A 26461-nucleotide genomic window follows, 5' to 3' on the forward strand; every position below is an offset into this window, starting at 1 on the left:
CCTTTTAAGCGGGGTCTTTGTCTGGTTTTGGAATCAAGGTAGTGCTGGCTGCATAGAATGAGTTTGGAATCTTTCCTTCCATTTCTTTTTTTCTGGAACAGCTTCAAAAGAATAGGTGTTAACTCTTCTTTAAATGTTTGGTAAAATTCCGCTGGAAAGCCATACAGCCCTGGACTCTTGTTTGTTGGGAGATTTTTGATTACTGATTTAATTTCCTCACTGGTTATGGCTCTGTTAAATTTTTCTATTTCTTCCTATTTCAGTTTTTGTAGTTTATATGTTTCTAGGAATTTGTCTATTTCTTCTAGATTGCCCGATTTGTTGGCATATAATTGCTGATAATATTCTCTTATTATTGTTCATACTTCTGCAGTGTTGGTTGTGATCTCTCCTCTTTCATTTGTGATTTTATTATTTGGGTCCTTTCCTTTTCCTTTTTGATCAGTCTAGATAGGATTTTATCTATTTTGTTAACTCTTTCAAAGAATCAGCTCATGGTTTCATTGATCTGTTCTACTCTTTTTTTTTTTTTTTTTCCTCAAAATCATTGATTTCTGCTCGAATCTTTATTATTTCCCTTCTTCTGTTGGTTTTGGGCTTTATTTACTGTTCTTTTTCCAGTTCTTTGAGGTATAAGGTTAGGTTGTGTATTTGAGACCTTTCTTCCTTCTTTAGGAAGGCCTGGATTGCTGTATACTTCCCTCTCATGACCGCCTTTGCTGTATCCCAGAAAATTTGGACTGTCCTGTTTTCATTTTCATTGACTTCCATGTATTTTTAAATTTCCTCTTTAATTACTTGGTTAACCCATTCATTCTTTAATAAGATGTTCTTTAATCTCCAAGTATTCATGGTTTTTCCAAATCTTTCCTTGTGGTTGATTTTGAATTTCATAGTGATTTTGAATTTCAGTGGTCTGAAAATATGGATGGTATGATCTCGATCTTTTTGAATTTGTTGAGGGCTGATTTGTGACCTGGTATATGATCTATTCTGGGGAATGTTCCATGTGCACTCAAGAAGAATGTGTATTCTGCTGCTTTAGGATGAGATGCTCTGAATATATCTGTTAAGTGCATCCAGTCCAGTGTGTCATTCATAGCCATTGTTTTCTTGTTGCTTTTCTGCTTACATGATCTGTCCATTGCTGTAAGTGGGGGTGTTGAAGTCCCCTACTATTATGGTATTATTAGCAATGAGTTTCTTTATGTGTGATTAATTGATTTATATATTTGGGTTCTTCCATGTTGGTGGCATAAATATTTATAATTATTAGATCTTCTTGTTGGATAGACCCTTTAATTATGATATAATGCCCTTCTTCATCTCTTGTTACAGTCTTTATTTTTAAAATCCAGTTTGTCTGATATAAGTATGGCTTCTCCAGCTTTCTTTTGATAACCATTAGCATTATAGATGGCTCTCCATCCCCTCACTTTCAGTCTGCAGGTGTCTTTAGGTCTAAAATGAGTCTCTTGTAAGCACTTATAGATGGTTCTTGTTTTCTTGTCCATTATGATACCCTATGTCTTTGGAGCATTTAGTCCACTGGACTAATGGAGCATTTAGTCCATTGACATTTAGAGTGAGTACTGAAAGATATGAACTTAGTGCCATTGTGTTGCCTGTAGAGTTGGTGTTTCTGCTGATGTTCTTTGGTCCTTTTGGTCTTTGTTGCTTCTGTTTTTTGTTTGTTTGTTTTGTTTTGTTTTGTCTTTTCTCCACTCAAAGAGTTTGACTTAAAATTTCTTGCAGGGCTGGTTTAGTGGTCATGAACTCTTTTAGTTTTTGTTTGTCTGGGAAACTCTTTGTCTCTCCTTCTAATTTTGAATGACAACCTTGCTGGATAAAGAATTTTTGGCTGCATATTTTTCTGAGTCAGCACGGTGAATATATCCTGCCACTCCTTTCTGGCCTGTCAAGTTTCTGTGGTTAGGTCTGCTGTGAAACTGATCTGTCTTCTCTTGTAGGTTAAGGACTTTTTTTTTTTCCCCTTGCTGCTTTCATAATTCTTTCCTTGTCTGTGGATTTTGTGAATTTGACTATGATATGCCTTGGTGATGGTCAGTTCTGGTTGAATCTAATGAGAGTTCTCTGTGCTTCTTGGATTTTGATGTCTGTGTCCTTCCCCAATTAGGAAAGTTTTCCACTATAATTTGCTCACATAAACCTTCTGCGCCTTTTCTCTGGCTTCATCTTCTGGGACTCCTATGATTCGGATGTTATTCCTTTTTAATAAGTCACTGAATTCTCTAAGTCTTGTATCATGATCTTTTGCCTTTGTTTTCCTCTTTTTTTTCTGCTTAATTAATCTCCATAATTTTATCTTCTATATCGCTTATTCACTGTTCTGCTTCGTCCATCTTTGCTGTAATGGCATCCATTCGAGATTGTATCTTGATTATAACATTTTTAATTTCCTCCTGACTAGATTTTATTTTTTTCTCCACAGAAAGGGATTCTCTGGTGTCTTCTATGCTTTTTTCAACCCCAGCTAGTATTCTTATTATCCTGGTTCTAAGCTCTAGTTCAGATGAAACTTCAGACTCTATGCTCCACTGTTTATAGAATCCTAGTGGTATTGAAACCCTCTCCTTTCTCCCCATCAATGGTTTGGGTGAAAAGATTTCTTGTTCAGTCCCCTGTGAGTGTTTACACTCTTTCTCTTTCTCTCCAGCTACTTTCAAGGGGTGTGCTTTTCTTGTGCAATCCTGATGCACCACTCTCTTCCCCTTTCTCTCTCTCTCTCTGTCCTCTTCCCAGGAAAATGGCTCCCTACCCTCCGTAGCCTTTCTGACCCCAGCTCACCTCTTCATGCCACGTTCCTGCCGAGTTCTGTGGCTCAAGTTACGTAGATTGTTGCGTTAGTCCCCATATCAGTTTCCTAGTTGTTCAAAACGGTTTGGTGCTGACCTAGCTGCATTTCAGGGAGGAGACAAGTTCAGGGTCTCCATGATGCTCCACCATCTTCTGTGGAATTTGGCTTAGTATACTTTCTAAGGAATGAAGTTGATGTTCACTATAAACTAACACAGGATTCTTCTCCAAGAGAAACCTTCTGGAGTGATCTATTTTTAATTGAAGGGGCATGGGGATCTTTCCATTTAACAGGGTATTGACATAGGAGACAGTTTAACTATTCCGGATGAGTTCACTGAAGAAGAAAAGAAGTCCGGACAGTGGTGGAGGCAGCTTTTGGCAGGAGGTATTGCTGGTGCCGTCTCTCGAACAAGCACTGCCCCTTTGGATCGTCTGAAAGTCATGATGCAGGTGAACTTTATGATCTTGTGTCTAAGTTTCTCCTACATATTCTGAAACAGTGAGAAATGTGCTGGTTTGAAAAAGAAGTTTTAAAATTTCTTAGTAATATTCTTTCATACCTTAAAAAAGAAAGTATGAAAGCTCTATTTTGTTGCTATTAATCCTGAATTCAGTCCATGTAAGTATTTCAGTGTTCTGTAAAACCTTAAATTGTTGTGTGATGAACTTTTAGTCTTTGGCATTCTATGACTTTTCAAATGTTTAATGAGAAAAAAATCTCTAGGCCATTATTGTAGGATTCTCCTTAAATTATTTATATTTTCCTTCTGTTTTGTGTACTTTCTCAAAGTGGAATGTTTCTAAGTTTTAGAATCTGGGAACAGGGATGTGATTTTTAAAATCATTCTAAAGATAAGGTTAGTAGAAAAGACCTGGATTTATAGACTGACTTTGCTATTTACCTGCAATGTGGCTTTGGCTGATCAGAGTGGAAAGAAGGAGAAAGGAAAGGAATTGATATTTATTTGGTGCTCATTATGGTAACCCATTTAATCTTCATAGCAAGTGGGTATTATATTCTCACATTATCTCTGGAGAACCTGAGGCTCAGAGAAGTAAATAATTTTTCCTTTATAGCAAATTAGACAAGGAATGGAGTATCTTTGGCTATAGAGCTGTGGTTCTCACACTGCATGGAACCCCTGAGGTCTCATTTTCCTTCATCTGGGAGTGGGATTAAGAATATCTAACAAGGCTAGTTGTAAGAATTAGATGATTTAAAGTATGTGCAAATGCCTGATAAACTGGAAAACCCTACTGGAATATAGTAGTTGCTTAAAAATGAGTTTTTACAAGTTGTGTTGTCATACCTGTGGTCAACATTTTTTATACTTGTCATTAGATTTAGGTATAAAAACATTTCTGACAATATTTTTAACAGCATCCATTCAGAATGTACCTAAATCCCAAGATATATTTAGGGGTAAAAATAGTGCATTAAAGAAGAATAAGAAGGAATTGGTGTTTGTGTTTTTCTTTAGGAATGATAGTAAATTGACTTTGAGAGAGCTTGAATAAGCATTCATCTTTTCCTTTGTCATATTTTATTGTGAAGTTCATTTAAAATAAAATGGATATCTCTGGACTTTATTTCCTGCAAGTTCTGTGGGGTAGGTGGGTGGGGTTTTTCAAAATTACCTTCAGGTTCAATAATTCTGGAAGGCTCACAGAATATACTAGAAGCTTTAATACTCATGGATGTGGTTTATTACAAGGAAAGATACAGATTCAAATCAGCCAAGGAAAAAAGCATATAAGGACAAGTCTGGGAAAGCACCAAATGCAGAGTTTTTGTTTTCTTCTCCCTGTAGAGTTGCCATGTGTTATGTTCCAGCATTGATGTATGACAATATGCACAGTGTTGCAAACCAACCAAGAAAGTTCGTCTGAGTCTTTGATGTCCAGAGTTTTTATTGTGGATCAATCATATATTGCCCACGTGGCTGACATTTATTCTTCAGCCCTTCACATATTGTTTTTCTGTTTTTTACAGTAGCCACTCATTCAGTAGCCACTCATAACCATAACCAAAATGATCAGAAGACGAGCTGATTTCTATAACTGTTTTTGGCTTATTAGATTTTGTCATTGTTATACAGAGGCAGTTATAAGGTCTAGTGTATTTAAATAATGATCACATCTGTGGTATAAACCAAGTATTCACTGGGTGAGGCAAGTGGTACTGCCATGAATTTATTGCCTAGAGAGGCTTTGAGATAAGCCATTGAAGGTATTTTAAGTTTTGGTGGGAGGCTGTGTGCATTCCATTGTCTATGGCTCTGATATACAAAATACAAAATTGTTTTCACACCCATTTATATTTCATGGTGGTATTGCTTCTGGGGAGCGGAGAGATAGTATATTACTTGCAGTGTATTTTTAAAAGTCTCTTAAACTGAACTTGTTCACATTCCAAGGGCAGTTCTGTAGTCTAATACATACTTTGGTTCATGTTATCTTATTGTTGTCTGTAATAATTTTAATTTTGATCATGTCCTGTCTGCCTGCTTTCCCACACTGAGGGTACTGATTTTTCTTAGTTTTAGATTTGGAATCAGCCTCTACAATGTGGTAATAATTCTTCCCATCATTATATATTTTATGAGCTTTCTATATTCTATATTCTAGTTTTATTTTTTCTAGATTCTATTTTTAAACATATCTTCTTGCAGTAATAAATAGTGTTGAAATAAAGAGGGTGGTTTGTATGGTTACCTTAGAAATAGTAACAGTAACATGCCACCAGTATTTTGTATCACTCTGCTTTTATTTTTAGGTCCACGGTTCAAAATCAGGCAAAATGAACATATATGGCGGCTTTCGACAGATGGTGAAGGAAGGAGGTATCCGCTCCCTTTGGAGAGGAAATGGTACAAATGTCCTTAAAATTGCTCCTGAGACAGCTGTTAAGTTCTGGTCATATGAACAGGTAATTGTTATCACCTATGGAATTTATTAACAAAGAGGAGTTAATAAACTGATTCAATAGCAGTGAACATACAGTGCTTTTTGGGTTCTTGTTGTAATGCATAATAATTTTCCACATCTACTCCAGGAGGAATTTCTCTTATAGGAGATTAGACTAGATAAACTCAAATTCCTTATGACTAAACTCTAGGATTTTTTTTTAATGTTTATTTTATTTTTAAGAGAAAGAACGTGAGCAGGGGAGGGGCAGAGACAGAGAGGGAGACATAGAATCCCAAGCAGGCTCCAGGCTCCAAGCTGTCAGCACAGAGCCTGATGTGGGGCTTGAACCCATGAACTGTGAGATCATGATCTGAGCTGAAGTCGGACACTTAACTGACTGAGCCACGCAGGCGTCCCTAAACTCTAGGATTCTTAATTTCATGTGATTTATTTTAAAAAAGACGTTTATTATTATTATTATTTGTTTTATTTTAGAGAGAGAACACATGAACTGGGGAGAGGGCCAGAGGGGGAGAGAGAGAGCATCCTAAGCTCGATCTCACAACCCTGGGATTGTAACCTGAGCTGAAATTAAGAGTCAGATGCTCAATTTGCTGAGCCACCAAGGTGCCCCTAAAAAAAAAAAAAAAAAAAAAAGACTTTCTTTCTTTTCTTTTTTCTTTTCTTTTCTTTCCTTCTTTCTTTCTTTCTTTATATTTTTAAATTTTTATTTAAATCCAAATTAGTTAGCGTATAGTATAATAATGGTTTCAGGAGTAGCATTTAGCGATTCATCACTTACATACAACACCCAGTCCTCATCCCAACAAGTGCCCTCCTTAATGCCCATCACCCATTTAGCCCATCCCTCTACCCACCTCCCCTCCAGAAAAATCTTAGTTTGTTCTCTGTATTTAAGAGTCTCTTATGGTTTGCCTCCCTCTCTGTTTTTATCTTATTTTTCCTTCCCTTCCCCTATGTTCATCTGTTGTGTTTCTTAAATTCCACATATGAGTGAAATCAAGTATTTATCTTTCTCTGACTGACTTATTTCGCTTAGCATAATACATTCTACTTCCATCTACCTTGTTGTAAATGGCAATATTTCATTCTTTTTTCTTCTGTTTCTCTCTTTTTTAAAAATTTTATTTATTTATTTTTAAATTTACATCCAAGTTAGCATATAGTGCAATAATGATTTCAAGAGTAGAATCCAGTGATTCATCCCCTTCGTATAACACCTGGTGCTCTTTCCAACAAGTGTCCTCCTTAATGCCCCTTACCCATTTAGCCCTACCCCAACCCACAACCCCTCCAGCAACCCTCAGTTTTTTCTCTGTATTTAAGAGTCTCTCATGTTTTGTCCCCCTCCCTGTTTTTATATTATTTTTGCTTCCCTTCCCTTATGTTCATCTGTTTTGTATCTTAAATCCCACATATGAGTGAAGTCATATGATATTTATCTTTCTCTGACTAATTTCGCTTAGCATAATACCAAGTTCCATCCACGTTGTCACAAATGGCAAGATTTCATTCTTTTTGATTGTCGACTAATACTCCATTGAAGGATAGAGCAGAAGAATGAACATGGACCACTTTCTTATACCATACACAAAAATAAATTCAAAATAGATGAAAGACCTAAATGTAAACCATCAGAATCCTAGAAGAAAAAATAGAAAACGACCTCTTTGACCTCAGCTGCAGCAACTTCTTACTCAACATGTCTCCAGAGACAAGGGAAACAAAAGCACAAATGAACTATTGGGACCTCATCAAGATAAAAAGTTTCTGCACAGTGAAGGAAACAATCAGCAAAACTAAAAGGCAACTAACAGAATTGGAGAAGATACCTGTAAATGAATGACATATCAGATAAAGGGTTCGTATCCAAAATCTAAAGAACTTTTCAAATTCAACACCCAAAAAATAATCCAGGGAAGAAATGGGAAAAAGACACAAATAGACACTTTTCCAAAGAAGACATCCAGATAGCTAACAGATATGAAAAGATGCTCAACATCACTGATGATGAGTGAAATACAAATCAAAACCACAATGAGATACCCCCTCACACCTGTCAGAATGGCTACAATGAACAACTCAGGTAATGACAGATGTTGGTGAGGATGCAGAGAAAGAAACACCCTTTTGCACTGCTGGTGGGAATGCAAACTGATGCAGCCACTCTGGAAAACAGTATGGATGTTCCTCAAAAAACTAAAAATAGAACTACCCTATGAGCCAGCAATTGCACTACAAGGTTATCTATCCAAGGGATATAGGTGTGCTGTTTTTTTTTTCAATATATGAAATTTATTGTCAAATTGGTTTCCATACAACACCCAGTGCTCACCCCAAAAGGTGCCCTCCTCAATACCCATCACCCACCCTCCCCTCCCTCCCACCCCCCATCAACCCTCAGTTCTCAGTTTTTAAGAGTCTCCTATGCTTTGGCTCTCTCCCACTCTAACCTCTTTTTTTTTTTCCTTCCCCTCCTCCATGGGTTTCTGTTAAGTTTCTCAGGATCCACATAAGAGTAAAAACATATGGTATCTGTCTTTCTCTGTATGGCTTATTTCACTTAGCATAACACTCTCCAGTTCCATCCATGTGGCTACAAAGGGCCATATTTCGTTCTTTCTCATTGCCATGTAGTTAGGTGTGCTGTTTTGAAGGGGCACATGTACCCTAATGCTTATAGCAGCATGTACCTCAATGTTTATAGAAGTATGGAAAGAGCCCAAATATTCATTGACAGATGAATGGATAAAAAAGATGTGGTATATATATGTGGAGTATTATTCAGTGATCAAAAAGAATTCTGTACTCTTTCCTTAGTAGCTCTTAAAAGAAATGTAGAATTTTTGCTTATTCATTTTTCTTAATTTTTTTAAGAAGTTTGTTTATTTATGAGAGAGAAAGAGACAGCGTGTGAGTGGGGGAGGGGCAGAGAGGGAGGGAGCCACAGAATCTGAAGCAGGCTCCAGGCTCCAAGCTGTGAGCACAGAGGCCAATGCGGGGCTCAAACTCACGAACAGTGAGATCATGACCAGAGCCAAAGTCAGACCCTTAACTGACTGAGTCACTCAGGTGCCCCTTGTTTATTCATTTTGAATTCAGAGCAGAAGCTGCCTGTTAACGTATGTTTTATCAAAGTATCCCAATCTAAGATCTGGGAGGAAAACTTTTAAGTTGTGTATTGACATTGTAATAAAGTGGAGTTGAATTAGAATGAAAGCTCCATGAGGGCAGGGTTGTGGCTTCTTCTCCAGGGACTCTAGCACTTGGAGCCTGGCCTGTGAGAAGTGGTCAATAAGTGTTTGTAAATGAGTGTCATATAGTGGTGAACATCCTGAAGGACTTTACTCAAGAGTTATTTCCTCCAGGAAACCTTCTTCACTGTTACAGTTCCTTTGTTTCCCTCTATTAGAATTATCACACTAAATTCTGATTATCTCAGTGCTTCTCTCTCTCCTTAATGAGAGCTTCCTTAGGCAATATCTCTTTGCAGGTTTATATTCCCAGTATTCTGCCCAGTGACAGTGAGTCCTTACTGATGAGTGAAAGCACAGAGCTCCCAGAGCTGGAATTTGAGCCCAAGCCTGCCTGCATCTCAAGTCCACTAGGGTGAAGGGAAAATGTGTATTTCAAGCAGAAGCAGAAATGCAGGCACAGGGGAGCATCATTCACTTAGGAAATTGAAGGTGGTTCATTTGACTCCAGTGCAGTGGAGTGTGTTTCTGGGAAGATAATGATGAAAGCAGGCTGGACAGGTAGGCAGAAGCCAAATGTAACAGGAATTTTGATTTTATCCTGAATAGGGTGAGGGACTATTGGACATTTTATATAGAGAAGTGAAATGAGTATATCTACATTTAAGAAAGACCAACACGGAAAAAATGGAGGATGTATTAGAGGCAAGTGAGGTCAGACTGGAGGCAGGGAGACTAATATTTAAGGAAATATTTCTATAATTCAGGTAAGAAATGATGATCACCAGTGCAGGGTGGTGGCTGGAGAAATTGGAGAAGGAAATGAACTGAAAAATATTTTGGAAATAGAATCAGCACAACTTGCTGACTGAGTAGATATTGAAGTGAGAAAGAAAGAGGAATCAGAGATGATACTCTGGTTCCTAATTTGAACAATTAAAATACATAGAGAATACAATAAGAGGAATAGATTTTCGGCTAAAGTGACATGTTCCATTTTGGACAAGCTGAATTTGGGACATCTCTGCAACACGAGCAGGTAGCTGTCCAGTGGGACTTTTGATCTCTGATGGAGAGGTTATTTTTGAGTTGCAGCCATTGAAATGGATTGCTGAGGAAGGCTTATAGAATGGAAGAATTCTGGGAATCTGCCAGGGAGAAGTAAAAGGAGCCCGTTGCAGAAAAGACTGAGAAGGAATAGCCAGAGGGACAGGAGGAAATGCAGAGAGTGATGGCCTAGAAGTCAGAGGATTAACAGGGTTTTGTGAAGGGTCAAGTGCTAGAGGCTGGTAAATACAATAAGGAAAGGGTCTTTTAGGATTTATCAACACACAGACAGGAGAACTTGGCATAAATGTTCCAGTGAAGTAAAGAGATGAGAAACCATTCTGAAATGACTGTAAACCAGGGGGTGACAATAATTGTACAGTGTAGACACATTTTTGGGAAGTTGGACTTGAGTGAAAGGAAGAAGATATGAAGGAGAGTGATAGAAAGATGGTGGACAGAGGGAGGGTTTTGATATGTTTTATTTTAATGTGCCCATTGCTGAAGCAAGCATGTCAACACAAAGAATGAAGTTAAAAGTATAGGTGGGAGAGGCTGGTAAACGCAGCAGGTGTTCACAGGAAGTGGGGATGGGGGTGGAAGGGCTGGGGAGACATAGGTGCTATCCAGATGCCCTGGGAAGGATTGGCTTTGATGGTACGGGGGACTCTTCTTATGTCACTTTGGGAAGAAAGAAGATATATGTGGATGTGGATAATTTTGCAGAGAATGGGCAGGAATACCCTTGCCTGGTAGCCTCTGTTCTTACTTGAGTTCCCAAGAAAGGACAGTCGCTGAGAATGAGGGAGGAAGTGGTATTGGAAGCTAGAGGAGGATGGAAACGATTGAAATAGGTGTTGTAACACATGGAAAAGGACAGACAAAAGGATTTTAGGGTGGCTTTGAGGGCTCAGTTAGTCTCCTGCTTCTCTCTGTTGATTTATTCCACTTCTCCCTCCAGGGTCGGTGGTTAATAATTACCTTTGTAGACTCTCCTTACCTTTCTAAAACAAGGAGTCTGATTTGCCTGGTTTATGACCACAGTCTGTTTGGGCACAGCTTTTCTTTCCAAGTTGTAAGAAGTAAAGAGTAATAGTGATCACATTTGCTGAACATTCGCCATGTCCTCAACACTCTGCTGTATTATATTATTTAATACTTTTAGCAACCTTGTGAGATAGGTTGTTATCATAGGTGAGGAAACATGCTCATGAACTTGCTCAGGGCCACATGTTTCTGGAGTTCCAGCCCCAGGTCTGCCTGTATCTGGAGCCTGTGATATTATCATCCTGGTCTGTGGACATTTTGGATGCATCGGGGTCAGATTTTACCCTTGGCCAGATTGGCTGTGTTGGTTGCTTTAGTACCAGTGGGCCAGATGGGCTCTGGGGTTGATGTGGTAGAGTAATTATATGTATTACCTACAGAAATCTTTCTAAGTTGTTTTGTTAATATTTGTCACTTATTTTATTTATACTGGTGAAAATAAACTCATCTTAAAAAAGAAAAACTATGAGAAAAACATCTAAAAATTGTAAACACTTCATCAACCCTGTATGAGTGCTATGAATTGTGTTTTAGCAAAGGAACAACTGGGTCCCGTCTGTGGAACATCTGTGTTCTGTGGAAATCTAACTTGAAAACCGCTGTCCAGTAAACTGAATGTATTAGCATTTGAGCCTTGCTTTTTTCTGTGAGGTATTAACGCACTGTATGTATTTGGAAAAGCATCATCATATTGTCAATTTAGGAGCTAATTTGTATTTTGATATTTACCTAGTCAGCTCGCATTGCCATAACAAAATACCATACTGATTGTTTAAACAACAGAAATTAATTTCTCACAGTCCTGGAACTGCGGGATCCAAGACCAGGGTGCTGACCAGTTTGGTCAGTTTTGGTCTGGTGAGGGCTCTCTTCTTGGCTCGCACATGGCTGCCATGTGTTCTTACATGGCCTTTCTCTCATACATGTGTGTGTAGAAACAGAAAGAGAGGGAGAGAGAGAAAACTCTCTGGTATCTTTCTTAAGGACACTTTCTTTTTTTTTTTTTTAATTTTTTTTTTAACGTTTATTTATTTTTGAGACAGGGAGAGACAGAGCATGAACAGGGGAGAGTCAGAGAGAGGGAGACACAGAATCTGAAGCCGGCTCCAGGCTCTGAGCTGTCAGCATAGAGCCCGACGCGGGGCTAGAACTCACGGACCGCGAGATCATGACCTGAGCCGAAGTTGGCCGCTTAAAAGAGCCCCACCCTCATGACCTCATCTAACTCCAGTTTATCTCCCAGAGGCCCCATCTCCATGTATCATCACAGTGGTGGTTACAGCTTCAACATAAGAATTTTTTGGGAGGGGGAGACATGATTCAGTCTATAGCAGGTATTAATATACATTTAAATATGTATTTATACAGTATAAGAAGTTGCTTACTGTGGAAGGACAAAAAATAGGAATCTTTGACAGATTTATTTCTGGTTCCTTGGCTGGGGCAACTGCACAGACTATTATTTATCCTATGGAGGTAAGTACCACTCTGAAGTCTGACTGTGTGGGTGCTATTTGTTTAATTATCTACTGTTGGGTAACAAGTTACCCCCAGATTAGCAGTTTAAATTTTTTTAAATGTTTTTATTTATTTTTGAGACAGAGAGAGACAGAGCATGAGCAGGGGAGGGGGAGAGAGAGAAGGAGACACAGAATCTGAAGCAGGCTCCAGGCTCTGAGTTGTCAGCACAGAGCCCGATGTGGGGCTAGAACTCAGGGACCGTGAGATCATGACCTGAGCCAAAGTCGGATGCGTAACCGACTGAGCCACCCAGGTGCCCCCCAAATTAGCAGTTTAAAATGGGCATTTATTATCTCAGGATTTCTGTGGGTCAGGAGTCTGGGAGTAGCTTAGTCGGGTGCCGTTGGCCCAGGGTTTCTCTGAGCCTAGAATCAAGGTGTGGGTCAGGGTCGCAGCCACCACAGAGTTCACCTGCAGATGAGTCTGCCTCCAAGCTTGCTCACATGTTTGTTGCTGGGCCTCCCTGTTTATTAGCTGGAGATATCAGTTCCTTATCGCAGGGACCTCTCCATAGGCTGTTTGAGTACCCCCACAACATGTAGCTGTTTTCTCCAAGTTGGTGATATGAGAGAGAGAGAGAGGGAGAGAATGTTTTAGCCAGCACTTAGGATGGAAGCTGCAATCTTCTGTCATTTCTGCTATATTCTGTTGGTCACACAGACCAGCCCTGGTGGAGCGTGGGAGGGGACTACACACCGTGTGAACACAAGGAGGCAGGGATAGTTGGGGCCCCTCTTGGAGGCTGGCTGCCACAGTGTTGATAAGAATTATAGCACCCATTTCCCTCCAAAGAGGTTCTGTACCATACATTTAATAATGGAACCTCAAGATTCGACTAGGTAATGGTAGTCCTAACTAGACATCCTATCATTAGAGCCTGGGGTTGGCAAACCATGTACCTGTGTAATACTGTGTATAGCCCTTGAGCTAAGAATGATTTTATACATTTTTAAAAGGAGGTTAAAAAATATGCAACAGACCTGATATTTTAGGGCTGCAAAGAATGAAATATTTACCATGAGGCCTTTGCAGGAAAAGTTTGCCAACTCTTGCTTTAGAGCGAAAATAATATTACAGATGTGGCTATCTTTATTGGTATGACAAAGGGGTTTTCAGCATATAATAAGATCTAAGCAAAAAATACCCTTCATTTTCACCTTTGTGCTATGCATATTAATACAGCTTTCCTTGCAAGCATCTTAATATGGTTATTCATATTATTTCCCATAACCCCTTAAAAATATCCTAATGGAATACATAGTCTTCCTCTTATAGCCTCCATCTCAGTTAATAGCATCAGTTTCCCACTTCTCTGCTGCCTCCCTCCTGTGTTCAAGCTAGAAACACTGGGATCATCCTTTGTGCTACCATTTCCCTTACCCTCCATATCTAATTTTAAGACCTCTGTAAATTATTTTCTATTTCCTCTGCCACTACCCTCATTCAGATCCTCTTTAAAGTAAATAGGTCCTCTTGGGTGTCATCTTAGCCCTTCACTAGTCATGCTATGTGAGGGATAACACATCAACAAACTAGACAGTCATTTGAGGGACACTATGTGCTGGGTATTTGTTCTCTGTAAAATACTTTGAATTCCATGATGGACTTAATATAAATAATAACATTTTGTTATATTCTTTTATAACTAGGTTATAAAAACCAGGCTGGCTGTAGGCAAAACTGGACAATATTATGGAATATTTGATTGTGCCAAGAAGATTTTGAAACATGAAGGCGTGGGAGCTTTTTACAAAGGTTATATTCCCAATTTATTAGGCATCGTACCTTATGCAGGTATAGATCTTGCTGTGTATGAGGTGAGTTTGCAGCCATGTTTTAAATCTGAAAATGTAGTTAATATAGTTCCTATTGTTAGAATTTGACTTCATATAAAGAAGCACATATATACCAGGAAATAGTTTGTGACCAGAAGCAGATTCAGGGCTGTGTTATTTAATCATTTTTTTTCAAGTACCTTGAATATAAGACCCCATATGCCTGTGGTCACCTTTGTATCAGATCTCCCTGGGAATTATTTTTTAAAAATTTTTTAATGTTTATTTATTTATTTTGAAAGAGACTGCATGAGCAGGGGAGGGGCATAGAGAGAGAGGGAAAGAGCGAATCCCAAGCATGCTCTGCACTGATAGTGCAGACTTGGGCTTGAACTCACAAACCTGTGAGATCATGACCTGAACTGAAATCAAGAGTTGGAAGCTTAGTAACCGACTGAGCCGCCCAGGTGCCTCTCCCTGCAAATTATTTTTATTAATGAAGTGAGCAAACTCACATTCAAGTATAGTTATTCAGCTGAGAAGATGGTATTAAGGATTTTTTTTTTTTTGAGGGGAGACAAAATAAGCAAGAAGGGCGCATTTTCTTTGATTTGTTAAAATCTGACATTGATAAAGCTGAGAGACTGGTGTATATGGCACAGATTCACCCCTGGTACTGAAAAGACAACTTAGACTACAAATCTTGGGTCAACTCTGCCATTGAACCGTTTAATAATTTATGAATCTGACAAACAGTTTCAGTTTTTGCCTTTGAAAAACTGAAGTTCTGGTCGGGGAGATAGGCAGACTACTAAAGCATAGTGTGGTTAGCTGTGCTGTGATAGAAATAAGCCTGGGCGCATTTGGAAGGGACCCCACCTATAGCTGAGAGGAAGGGTGGCATGTGTAATGAATGTTTTCTTAGAGGACTTTACCTTTTTTTCTAAACAAATTTATTAGGATATAATTTACATGCCATACATTTCATTCATATAAAGTGTACAGTTCAGTGGCCTTTAGAATTTAAAATTTAATTTAAAATTGTGGTAAAATGTATGTAACATAAAATTTGTCATTTTTAACCATCCTTAAGGGTATTATAATTCAGGGATATTAATTACATTCACAGTACTGTGTTCCATCCCCACTATTTCCAGTGTTTTTTTCATAATCCCAAACATAAACTCTGTATCTGTTATGAAATAACTCCCCACTCTCCCCTCCTCCCAGCCCCGGGTCACCTCTAATCTACTTTCTGTCTATATGAATTTGCCTATTCTAGTTATTTCATACAAGTAGAATCATGTATTCTACAAGGGACTCATGTCCCTTTTTGTCTGGCTTATTTCATTTAGTATAATGTTTTCAGGGTTCATCCATGTTGTAGCGTATCAGAACTTCACTCCTATTGGCTGAATAAGATTCCATCGTATGTATATACCACATCTTGCTTATCTGTTCATCTGTTGGTGGATACTTGGCTCATTTCTGTTTTTTGGCTATTATGAATAATGCTACAGTGAACATTGGGGTACAGGTATCTTGTCAAGTCTCTGCTTTCAATTCCTTTGGGTATATAGTGAGGCATAGAATTGCTGGGTCCTATGGTAATTCTATGTTAAGCTTTTTGAGGAACTGTCAAACTGGTTTCCATGGTTATACCCTATTTCATTCCTACCAACAGTACACAAGAATTCTAATTTTTCTACATCCTTGCTAACACTTGATAGCTTCTGTTTATTTTACTTATTTAATTTTTTTAGCATTTATATTTTTTTTTGTGATAGAGAGAGATAGAGCATGAGCGGGGGAGGGGGAGAGAGAGGGAGACACAGAATCTGAAGTAGGGTCCAGGGTCTGAGCTGTCAGCACAGAGCCCAATGTGGGGCTCAAACTTGTCAACTGCAAGATCATGACCTGAGCCGAAGTCAGATGCTCAACCGACTGACCCACCCAGGTGCCCCTGTTTGTTTTTTTTAAATAGTGGCCATCCTAACAGAGATGAGGCAGCGTCTCATTATGCTTTTGACTTTCATTTCTCAGATGATAGCGATGTTGAAGATCTTTTCATACATTTACTGTCCATTTATATATATTTTTGGAGAAATGTCTATCCAAATTTTTGCCAATTTTGTTGAAGTATAGTTGATACACAATGTTATGCTAATTGTAGGTATACAACATGGTGATTTGACAACTCTGTGTGTTATGTTCACCAGTAGTGTCACCTGTCATCTGTCACCATACAACACTATTATAATACCATTGGCTATACTGCCTATGCTGTACCTTTCATCCTTGTGACTTATTTATTCCATACTGTGCTTCCCACTCCTCTTCATCCATTTTGCCCATCCCCCAATCCTCCACCCTTTTACAACTATCAGTTTGTTCTCTGTATTTGAGAGTCTGTTTCTGCGCACCTGGGTGGCTCAGTCAGTTGAAACGCCAACTCTTGATTTTGGCTCAGGTCATGATTTCACAGTTTGTGGGATCGAGCCCTGTGTCAGGCTGTAAGCTGACAGCGTGGAGCCTGCTTGGGATTCTCTGATTCTCTCTCTCCTCTCTCTCTCTTTGCTCCTTCCTGCTTGTGCACTCTTTCTCTCTCTCAAAATAAATAAATAAACATTAAAAAGTCTGTATCTGCCTTTTTTTGTTTTTTTTTTTTTCATTTGTTTTGCTTTTTAGATTCTACATATAAATGAAATCATGTGGTAAGGGTCTTTCTCTGTATGACTTATTTCACTTAATACCCTCATAATATTCTCTAGGTCCATTCATGTTGTTGCAAATGGCAAGATCTTATTTTTTATGGCTGAGTAATATTCCATTGTATGTGTGTGTATGTATGAATGTATATATATGTGTATATGCACATGCACATGAACACACACACAGTGTATCTGTTCTATCCATTTATCTGTCCATGGACACTTAGGTTGCTTCCGTATCTTAGCTATTATAGATAATGCTGCAGTAAACATACGGGTACATATATCTTTTTGAATTAGTCTTTTCATTTTCCTTGGGTAAATACCCAGTAGTGGTATTGCTGGATGATATGGTTGTTCCACTTTTATTTTTTCAAGAAACCTCTGTACTGTTTTCCACAGTGGCCATACCAATTGGCATTCCTACTAATGGTGCATGAAGGTTCCTTTTGCTCCACATCCTCACCAACACTTGTTATTTCTTGTCTTTTTTATTCCATTCTGACAGGTATAAAGTGATATCTCATTATGGTTTTGATTTGTATTTCCCTGATGATTAGTGATGTTGAGCATCTTTTCATATATCTGTTGCCTTTACCCATTTTTAATTTTTTTTAATTGTTGTGGAGTTATAGGAGTTCTTTATATATTTTGGGTGTTAATCCTTATCAGTTGTGTGGTTTGCAAATATATTCTCCCATTCCGTAGATTGCCTTTTCACCTGCTGATTGTTTCCTTTGCTGCACAGAAGATTTTAAATTGGTGAAATTCATTTATCTATTTTTGCTTTTGTTGCCCGTGCTTTTGACATCATGTCCAAGAAATCATTGCCGAATTCAGTATCCTGAAACATTTAACCTGTGTTTTCTCCTAGAAGTTTTATAGTATTAGGTCTTATGTTTGGGTCTTTAATCCATTTTGAGTTAACTTTTGTACATGGTGTAAGGTAAAGGTCCAACTTTATTTTTTGCATGTGGATATTCAGTTTTTCCCACACCATTTGTTAAAGAGACTGTTCTTTCTCTAGTATGTAGTCTTGGCATCCTTGTTGATGATCATTTGGCCATATATTCAACAATTTATTTCTGGGCTCTCTGTTTTTGTTCCATTGATCTATATATCTGTCTTTACGGCAGTACCACACCATCTGACTACTGTTGCTTTGTAGTATTTATTCAAATAAGGGAGTATGAGGCCTCCAAGTTTATTCTTTTTTTCTAAGGTTATTTTGGCCGTTGGGGTCTCTTGAGATTCCATATGAATTTTAGGGTAGTTTTCTCTTTTTCCTCAAAAAATATCTTTGGGATTTGAGTAGGGATTGCACTGAATCCTTAGATTGCTTTAAGTAGTGTATTACTATGCTTGTGCTACCATAACAATAATTTTCCCACGTATGTGCATAGATTCTTATACTTAAAATATTGTATATTTAAAAAGTAGGTTAGCATATGTGTTTTATACAGTTACTCTAAATTATCACCTTCTAATGGAATTACAAGGATATAGGATGACAGGGAAAAAGGCATGGCCGGGGGATCAGTACACTTGATTCTGCACTCTTGTTAAAAATAACTCCACTGAGACTCATTTTCCTCATTCCAAAATTGGAAGAATAGCTCCACATCAGGGAAAGGACTAAATGAAATAACATGTATGTAAAGTACACAATTAGATGCAGTTAGTAGAATTACATTGTTTTTATTAATACCATTGGAAATGTGCTTGAGGTCCTACATTTGGAGTGCTGTTGATCTTAACATTTGTTCAGAAGAAAAGGAGAAACCTGTGCAAAGCTCATGTGTTCTGAATCCCCAGTGGCTACCACACCTGTGTGCGGAGCTGCTGCCTCTTCCAGTGACTGCCACTGCTGGGAATGTGTTACCTGATCTCACAGATGTGCGGCCTGTCTCTCATAAGGATGAGGGTGTCTGTGAAAATGTTCATGTTGAGCGAAAGCAGTTGTAATGTTAGTTGTTCACTGTTTTTCTTCTCTTCTGTTTCTCTGGCAGCTCTTGAAGTCCTACTGGCTGGATAATTATGCCAAAGACTCTGTAAACCCTGGAGTCATCGTGTTGCTGGGATGTGGCATCGTATCTAGTACTTGCGGTCAGTTGGCCAGCTACCCCTTGGCTTTGGTGAAAACACGCATGCAGGCCCAAGGTGAGTTTTTTTTAATGTTTTTATTTATTTATTTTGAGAGAGTGCATGCATGCATGCATACGTGTGCATGAGTAGGGAAAGGACAGAGGGAGAGGAAGAGAGAGAATCCCAAGCAGACTTCACGCTCAGCACAGAGCCCGATGTGGGGGTCAATCCCACTACCGTGAGATCGTGACCTGAGCTGAAATCAACAGTCAGATGCTTAACTGACTGAGGCACCCAGGTGCCCCTCAAGGTGAGTTTTTGATGGATGAATGATGCTGATAAAAGTACTCTACCAGCAACATGCTTTTGGAGCTTCAGGTTCTTCTGAGGTAGCAGAATATGCTTTTCAGACAGTATTTCACAAGCTTTATTTATTTATTTTTTTCATTACTGCCTCCCTAGGGAACCCTTTCATAAATTATTTTCCTAATCACTCCCTCTTCATGAAATTTTAATATCACAAATACACTGCACATGTACTCTGTGTATATCTGCATTTTATGGGTCAACAGTGAGATTTGGTTTTGCCCATATTGAGAATGCATGTTTTAAGAGTATATAAGCTTAAGTATCTAGACGGATTTGGGTTCAGACCTCTTTGGATTTTCCTCTTTGCCCCAAACCTCTTTGGATTTTCCTTTACTCATCTGTAAATGGGAATGAGAACTGTGCATTGTTGTGAGAATTGGCAACAATATATGTAAAGCACCTGGCCTTTGGCAAATTGTTGGTAAATGGTGGCTGGAATTGTTTGCTCTTATTGGACCCTACAACTTTTGAACTATGGGATCCCTCCTCATTGTGACCCTGTCCTCTCCCTTGGCTTTGATTATACTGTGTCCCCTGGCTTTTCTACCATCTTATTGATTATTCTCTATTCTTAAAAGATTTGCTGGCTTTTATTGCTATTTAAAGTATGTAGCCTGTGCCTTTCTTTCCTTTTTTTGCTCTTTGCTGGCCAGTCTCACTCACCTACTATCATTTCTTTAAACAGTACCTCCTGGGTATCTACAGCTCTATTCCCAGTCTCTCCTCCAAGTACCAACCACCCCACTGCCCCCAACCAAGTGGTCACTCGTTAAGTAACCAATACTTTCAGAGCCATTGTCAGGTGCTGGACACTCTGCCAGATGCTAGGGTTAGAGCAGTCCACAAGTCAGATGTGGTCCCTGCCATTGTGGAGTGGAAAAGACACACATGTAGCAAGTAAACAAACTTGTTAAATCACCTCCCCTTTGTCAGGGGAGTACAGAGCAAGGGGCTCTAACCTTACTTGGGAGCCAGAGGACATTGTCATTTAAGTTCAACCTGGAAAGACAGGTGGAAGTTAGCTGGTCAAAGGTGGGGTGAGGTAGAAAAGAAAGAGCCTTACAGCCTGAGGAAAAGCATATGTGAAGGCACTGAGGCAGGAGAAAATGGGGTCCATTTGAGGAGCTGAAAGAAAATCATATGCCTGGAGAGAAAAATGGAAAGTAGTAACTAAATATTTCATTTGTATTCGCTCATTTAACCATCACAACCATCTTTGGGATTGATACTAGTATTATCTGTATTTTATAGGTGAATAACTGGGGCAAAAAGAGATAAAGTAACTTCCATAAGGTTATACATTGGTAAATAGTGGAGCTAGACTTCAAACCCAGCCAGTCTGATTGAAACCTTCATCTGGCAAGTCCCCCTCTCCCATCTGCCAACTCCAATCCAGTCCTCTCGTGGCTGATAGACCTATGTTTCTTTTTTTAAAGATTTTATTTTTAAGTAATCGCTACACTCAAAACGGGGCTCAGACTCAAACCCCAGACTCAGGAGTCACACGCTCCTCCAACTGAGCTGGCCAGGCACCCAGATCTGTTGTTTTTAAAGTCAAGGTCTGTTCACTTGATTCCTGTTCAGAAATCTTTGTGACTCTTCAGTGTCCTCAGAATAAATTCCCAAGTTCTTAGTGGGAATTTCAAAGCCTTTAGTAATCTGGCCCCACTTTATTTTTTCTCCTCCTCTCCATTTCCCCACCCCTGCCTCACTCACCTCCAGCGCTGGATACCCTTTGTGTAATAACCACATCAGCAGTCCCCATGTAGTGCCCCCATGTGCCCTACTTTTCTTTGTGGTGTCAGCAGCATGGGCTTTCTCTTCCTCCCTTTCTTGACTCTTGAGGCCATTTTCAAGGCCCAGGAACCCTACATTTTCTTAAGCTCCTCAAAGTGTTCCCATGCTCCCCTTAATTCCAAGGATTGATCTACTCTCTTTTCAGTGCTTGGTTAATGAGGAGGGCTGGCCATGGCAGTGTGGGGTGGTAGAAAGTGTGTGAACTTTGGAGTCAGAAAGACTGTCTACTCTTAGCTCCCCGCCACTTGCTGGCTAAGTATATTAGGCCAAGTTTCTCCATCTTCCTAAACCTCCAATTCCTCATTTATAAAATAGGTATGATACTTACCTTGCAGGATTGGTATATAAAGTAATAAAGCCAGTATCTAACACATAGCAATTACTGAACTAATAACTGTTGTTACCATTGTTACTGTAATTATGGAACTCACTATTAGGTGCCATGCAAGGAGATTTATATATAAAGGGATACTTTATATATTCTAGAATATCATTCAGAGTCACAAATAAAACATATTTGAATATTAAATTAGCCTTGCTTCTTTCTTTATTTCTTCTTTTCCTAGCCATGATAGAAGGAACCAAACAAATGAACATGGTTGGCCTCTTTCAACGAATAATTTCCAAAGAAGGAATACCAGGACTTTACAGAGGCATCACCCCAAACTTCATGAAGGTGCTCCCTGCTGTGGGCATCAGTTATGTGGTTTATGAAAATATGAAGCAAACTTTAAGAGTAACCCAGAAATGACATGTTGAAATTTTTGCTTTAGGGTGATTATTGAAATTTTCATCAGTCCTCTGGAGTGACTTTTACCACCTAGAATTACAGGTCTATGGCAAAAGAAACCATATATTTGTCACAAAAAGGAAGAGCATATCAATGATTACTTCAAATATTTGGGCTCAATTTTATATATACAGAAATGTTAAAAATCATAGTTTTGATAAGCTCACACAATTTTGAAAAGGCCACAAAATTGTATTTTATCTTTTCATATTAGTGCCTTTCGACAAAGCTATGCCCTGAGTCCTAAATCTGAAAAGTGTATTGCTTTAATTAAATGTGTTTTGTGTGGTAATTATAAATTACTAATCTTTATTTTGGTTGGTTCAAGTTTATGCCAGTTCCTTAATACTTAAATGTCTTTTTCTAAAAAACAAAATGATCAGAAAACCTTGAAATTTAAGTTGTTTAATGTATTTTGAATGTCTTTGTAGACTTCTTAAAATTTCCTTGTAGAACCATTAATAGAAAATCATTGCATGAAAACATACCTTACAGCAGCCAAGTAAGTATAGGGCTTATATCACTGTGTTTCTTTAAGCTGAATGAGAATGAACTGAAGTGGCAGAATTCCAGGGCATGCAAATAACTCTAGTCCATTTACATTTTTTGTATAAGGAGAAGTGATGAAACAGTATTTACTTTAATGTGCCCCTTTCCATTTTCCTTGCACTGTTATTTGGTTCCTGGAGTGACACACTGATTGCCAGTATATTGCTGTTAAATTTTCAATGCAAGGCAACTTATTTGAAAGATTCTATTTATTCTGTCATTGCTTTGAAAAGCACCAGGAAGCACAACCTTTTACCTATATCAGCATCTGCAGAACAGCTGTCTTATCTTTGTCCTCCTTTGTTTCCTACTTGAATCAGATTCTCTTTTAATCAGGAAGGCTTCTAGGGAGCATTCTTGGTAATCGAACATTTCTTAATTATGTCAAGTAGGTTGATCATGGGTGAATGACATCTTCATTTCCCCCTCAGTGTTGAATTTGTTTGAACCTACAATTCTCAACTTGGGCAGTGCAACCCTGGGAGAATAGTGCATTTTAATAGTAGTGTATATTAATATTATATGTTAGGTACCTATGTTTAAATGAAAGGCTCAATTTATAAACATATACATTCATATTCTCCCTTGTGCCAAGTTTTAGGAACACATTATGATGTAGAAAATTTGTAAGATTGATGGCATATTTTTATTTTACTAAAGGCATTTTTGTAGGCAATCATCTTTTTTTATTTGTGTGATTAAGACTTAGACAAATATTTATTAGTTGAAGTTATTCTGTAGCTTTTTAATGTAGTTTGATTTCTAGAGATTTCGGTTATCAATTGCCAACATTTTTTTGTGAAAATCTAGTGACATAATAGGCATTTATTTGAACCTACCTCTTATATTTTTTGAACAAAAGAGAAATGTTGGAGCTGTGTTTGTGAAACATATTCTAAAATATAGCTTTTAATACATTAGTTATGCCTGATAAATGTCTTGGTATTTTTATAATACCCATGATAAGCATGGAACTCTATCTTCAGGGTTGTTTGTACTTTGGAGTAATTCATAAATGACAATATTAAGGTACATGATTAGCTTTTTATTTTTTTACTCATAAGAATTATGGGATGAATAACTAAAATTTTAAGCTACTGAAAAATAGTCATTGTTCATTATGAATTTAAATTGTTTGCTATTTAACATTGTAAGGTATGAATGTGGTTTATCTGTGCATCATGTATCTTTTGAAAAAATGATCTTGTGTCTTTTGAAAAGAGCCCAGAGTTGAAGATGTTTATTTCTGGTATTATTGCATATGTACTTTGCATTTCTATTAAAAAATATATATGTTTGTTTTAAAAATGATTTGTTTCCTCATTTTTAAAAAATAGGCAAAAAAGAAAAAAAAATGGCTGTGTTACACAGCTTCTATCACTGGCAGCAGTTTGACTGATACTTTTCACATCTGACTCCATATAGTCTGCAAATATTTTCCTGAACAGCCACAGCAATTGTTGTTAATGTCATACATTTTGGCATAAGATGTTTTTCATGATGTCCAAATCCCACATTTATTAGTTAGGGCTACACCCCTGGGGGTTCATGGTGTCAAGGAGAATTCAAAATCATGGGATGACTTTTTTTTTTTTTTTTGTGAGAGAGAGAGAGAGCGAGAGAGCAGGGTAAGGGCAGAGAGAGAGGGAGAGGGAGAATCCCAAGCAGGCTCTGCACTGTCAGCACAGAGCCAGATGCAGGGGCTCAAACTTGTAGGAACTCGATCTCATGAAACATGAGATCATGACCTGAGCCAAATCAAGAGTCAGACGCTCAACTGACTAAGCTACCCAGGTGCCCCCAAAATCATAGGACTTCTTGACACATCTTAGTGGAGTATCAGTTTGTCTTCAAGCTGTGGGAAGCAAAGCTAAGTAAGTTTAGTGGTGATTAAAACACTTTTTTACAGTGCAGATTACAATTAAATACAAAATTTGATTTTAAAAAATAAAATAATAAAACATAAGACTGCAAAGACATTTCTGTGCTCCAACTCAGATGCCACTCAGACTCCAAGAATAAACATATGAACCCTCCTCTGTTTTCAGGAACCCTTGGTTAGAAAAATGCTGCTGCATTTACTTCTCAACCTTGTATCCACATCAAGAGAAGCTTCATGTAAACAGGGATCATATTTTATGCTATTTTATACTTTGAGCTTTATATCAGGACACATGTATAAAAGTATGTCCTGGTTTACTTCTCTCCAGATAGGAATTTTACTTGCCCTTTTGTTCTTATGGAATTTTTTCTTTTCTCTTCTTTTCTTTTTTCTCTTCTTTTCTTTTTTTTCTTTTCTTTCTTTCTTTCTTTCTTTCTTTCTTTCTTTCTTTCTTTCTTTCTTTCTTTCTTTCGATGTGCACCACAGGAGTATTGATATTTGTGGGGAGGAGCAAGCAGCAACCCTCCTCTCCTGCTTTGCTGTGTTCCCTTGTTGGGATTAGGGTGGGGTGGACTGAACTCCTTTAGACTGCTCTCTGGGAGAGCATGCCCTGCCACGTTCTCCCTCCAGTGCAGCCCAGAGCTGTGCTGAAGTCCAAGCTGCCCCAGCCTGGACCCACCGCTGCCCTCTGGCCACAGTGCGATTGAAGATGCCTATTCACAGCCCTCTGGCTGGTGGGAAAGTTGTTTTTCTTCGTGTGTGTGTGTGTGTGTGTTGTTTTTGTTTTTTTTTTTTTTTTTTTACCAGATGTGCATGTTCCCTGGTTGTCACTGGGTCCCATGGCCATGAACTCAGATGCTCAGCCACAGCCACTGCAGCATGGTTTTCTGTGAAAGAAGGACCTCAAGCCTGGGCCACTGGGGCATCTTATTCCATAAGAACTTATGTGTCATTTTTAATTTCAGTATTTATTAAACACTACTTTGTGCCACTTTCAGCGGCTGAGGACACAGCATTGAACAGAAGACGCAGCACCTTTCCTCATGGAGATCACCTGGAAGGAAGAGACAGACAAGAAATTCACAGAGTAAAATAAGTAATATGTCTGATGGTGTAAGCACAGAAGGCAGTGTTGGGGTTGGGGCCGTAATTTGAGATAGAGAAGGCCTGGCCCAGAAGGTGCTTTTTGAGTAGGGACACAATGGAGGTCTGGGAATGGGTCATACCAATATCTGGGGAGGGCATTCCAAGCAGAGGGAATGCAGATACAGGCCGCAGGTGCAGTGGAGCCGAGTGAGCAAGGGGGAGGGGAGGGTGTAAGCCATGCAGCCAAGGGGCTACCGTGGGAGGCATATCAACAGTGCGTTTGTCTAGTTCTCAGTCTCTAGGACTCCAGGACAAGATTCAAATGTCTCCCCTTTGGGGGTGGGACTTTCATTATTGGAACCTTGTTGGAAAATGCCAGCCATTTCTGGTAACCTTCATGTCCATCTGTACAGTTGTCCCTAAAGTAGTCCAACACATGGACCCCTTCCCAGGCAGCATGTCTATTGGCTGCTGTATGCCTGTCCCTCTCCAGAGAGAATTTTAATTTTTTTTTTTTAATTTTTTTTTTCTTTCAACGTTTTTATTTATTTTTGGGACAGAGAGAGACAGAGCATGAACGGGGGAGGGGCAGAGAGAGAGGGAGACACAGAATCCGAAACAGGCTCCAGGCTCTGAGCCATCAGCCCAGAGCCCGACGCGGGGCTCGAACTCACGGACCGCGAGATCGTGACCTGGCTGAAGTCGGACGCTTAACCGACTGCGCCACCCAGGCGCCCCAAGAGAATTTTAATTTTTAAAAAATGTTTATTTTTGAGAGAGAAAGAGAGAGAGCGCGAGTGGGGGAGGGGCAGAGAGAGAGGAGGGACGGGGGACAGAGGATCCGAAGTGGGCTCTGA

At 38.9% G+C, this 26461-nt stretch overlaps 1 protein-coding gene across 2 annotated transcripts in view; it reads left to right on the forward strand.

Annotated features, from left to right (window-relative positions):
• The window catches only part of LOC124515297 (calcium-binding mitochondrial carrier protein SCaMC-1), a 52655-nt gene extending 28711 nt beyond the window's left edge, over positions 1 to 23944 (forward strand). Inside the window, exons 5-10 of one of the 2 annotated variants that reach the window (XM_047084068.1) lie at positions 3112 to 3270; positions 5597 to 5749; positions 12408 to 12515; positions 14210 to 14377; positions 19056 to 19206; positions 21864 to 23944. In XM_047084068.1, the coding sequence (XP_046940024.1) occupies positions 3112 to 3270; positions 5597 to 5749; positions 12408 to 12515; positions 14210 to 14377; positions 19056 to 19206; positions 21864 to 22048 (924 nt within the window). In that variant the 3' untranslated portion in view covers positions 22049 to 23944. The remainder of the gene's footprint in view (positions 1 to 3111; positions 3271 to 5596; positions 5750 to 12407; positions 12516 to 14209; positions 14378 to 19055; positions 19207 to 21863) is intronic. The other variant, XM_047084070.1, reaches the window with a different exon arrangement.
• Positions 23945 to 26461: the final 2517 nt, after the last annotated feature.

This window comes from Lynx rufus, unplaced genomic scaffold, assembly GCF_022079265.1.
Source record: "Lynx rufus isolate CCGP_SWC_20201006 ecotype Redwood Valley unplaced genomic scaffold, mLynRuf1.p SCAF_2, whole genome shotgun sequence".
NCBI classification, from domain to species: domain Eukaryota; kingdom Metazoa; phylum Chordata; class Mammalia; order Carnivora; family Felidae; genus Lynx; species Lynx rufus.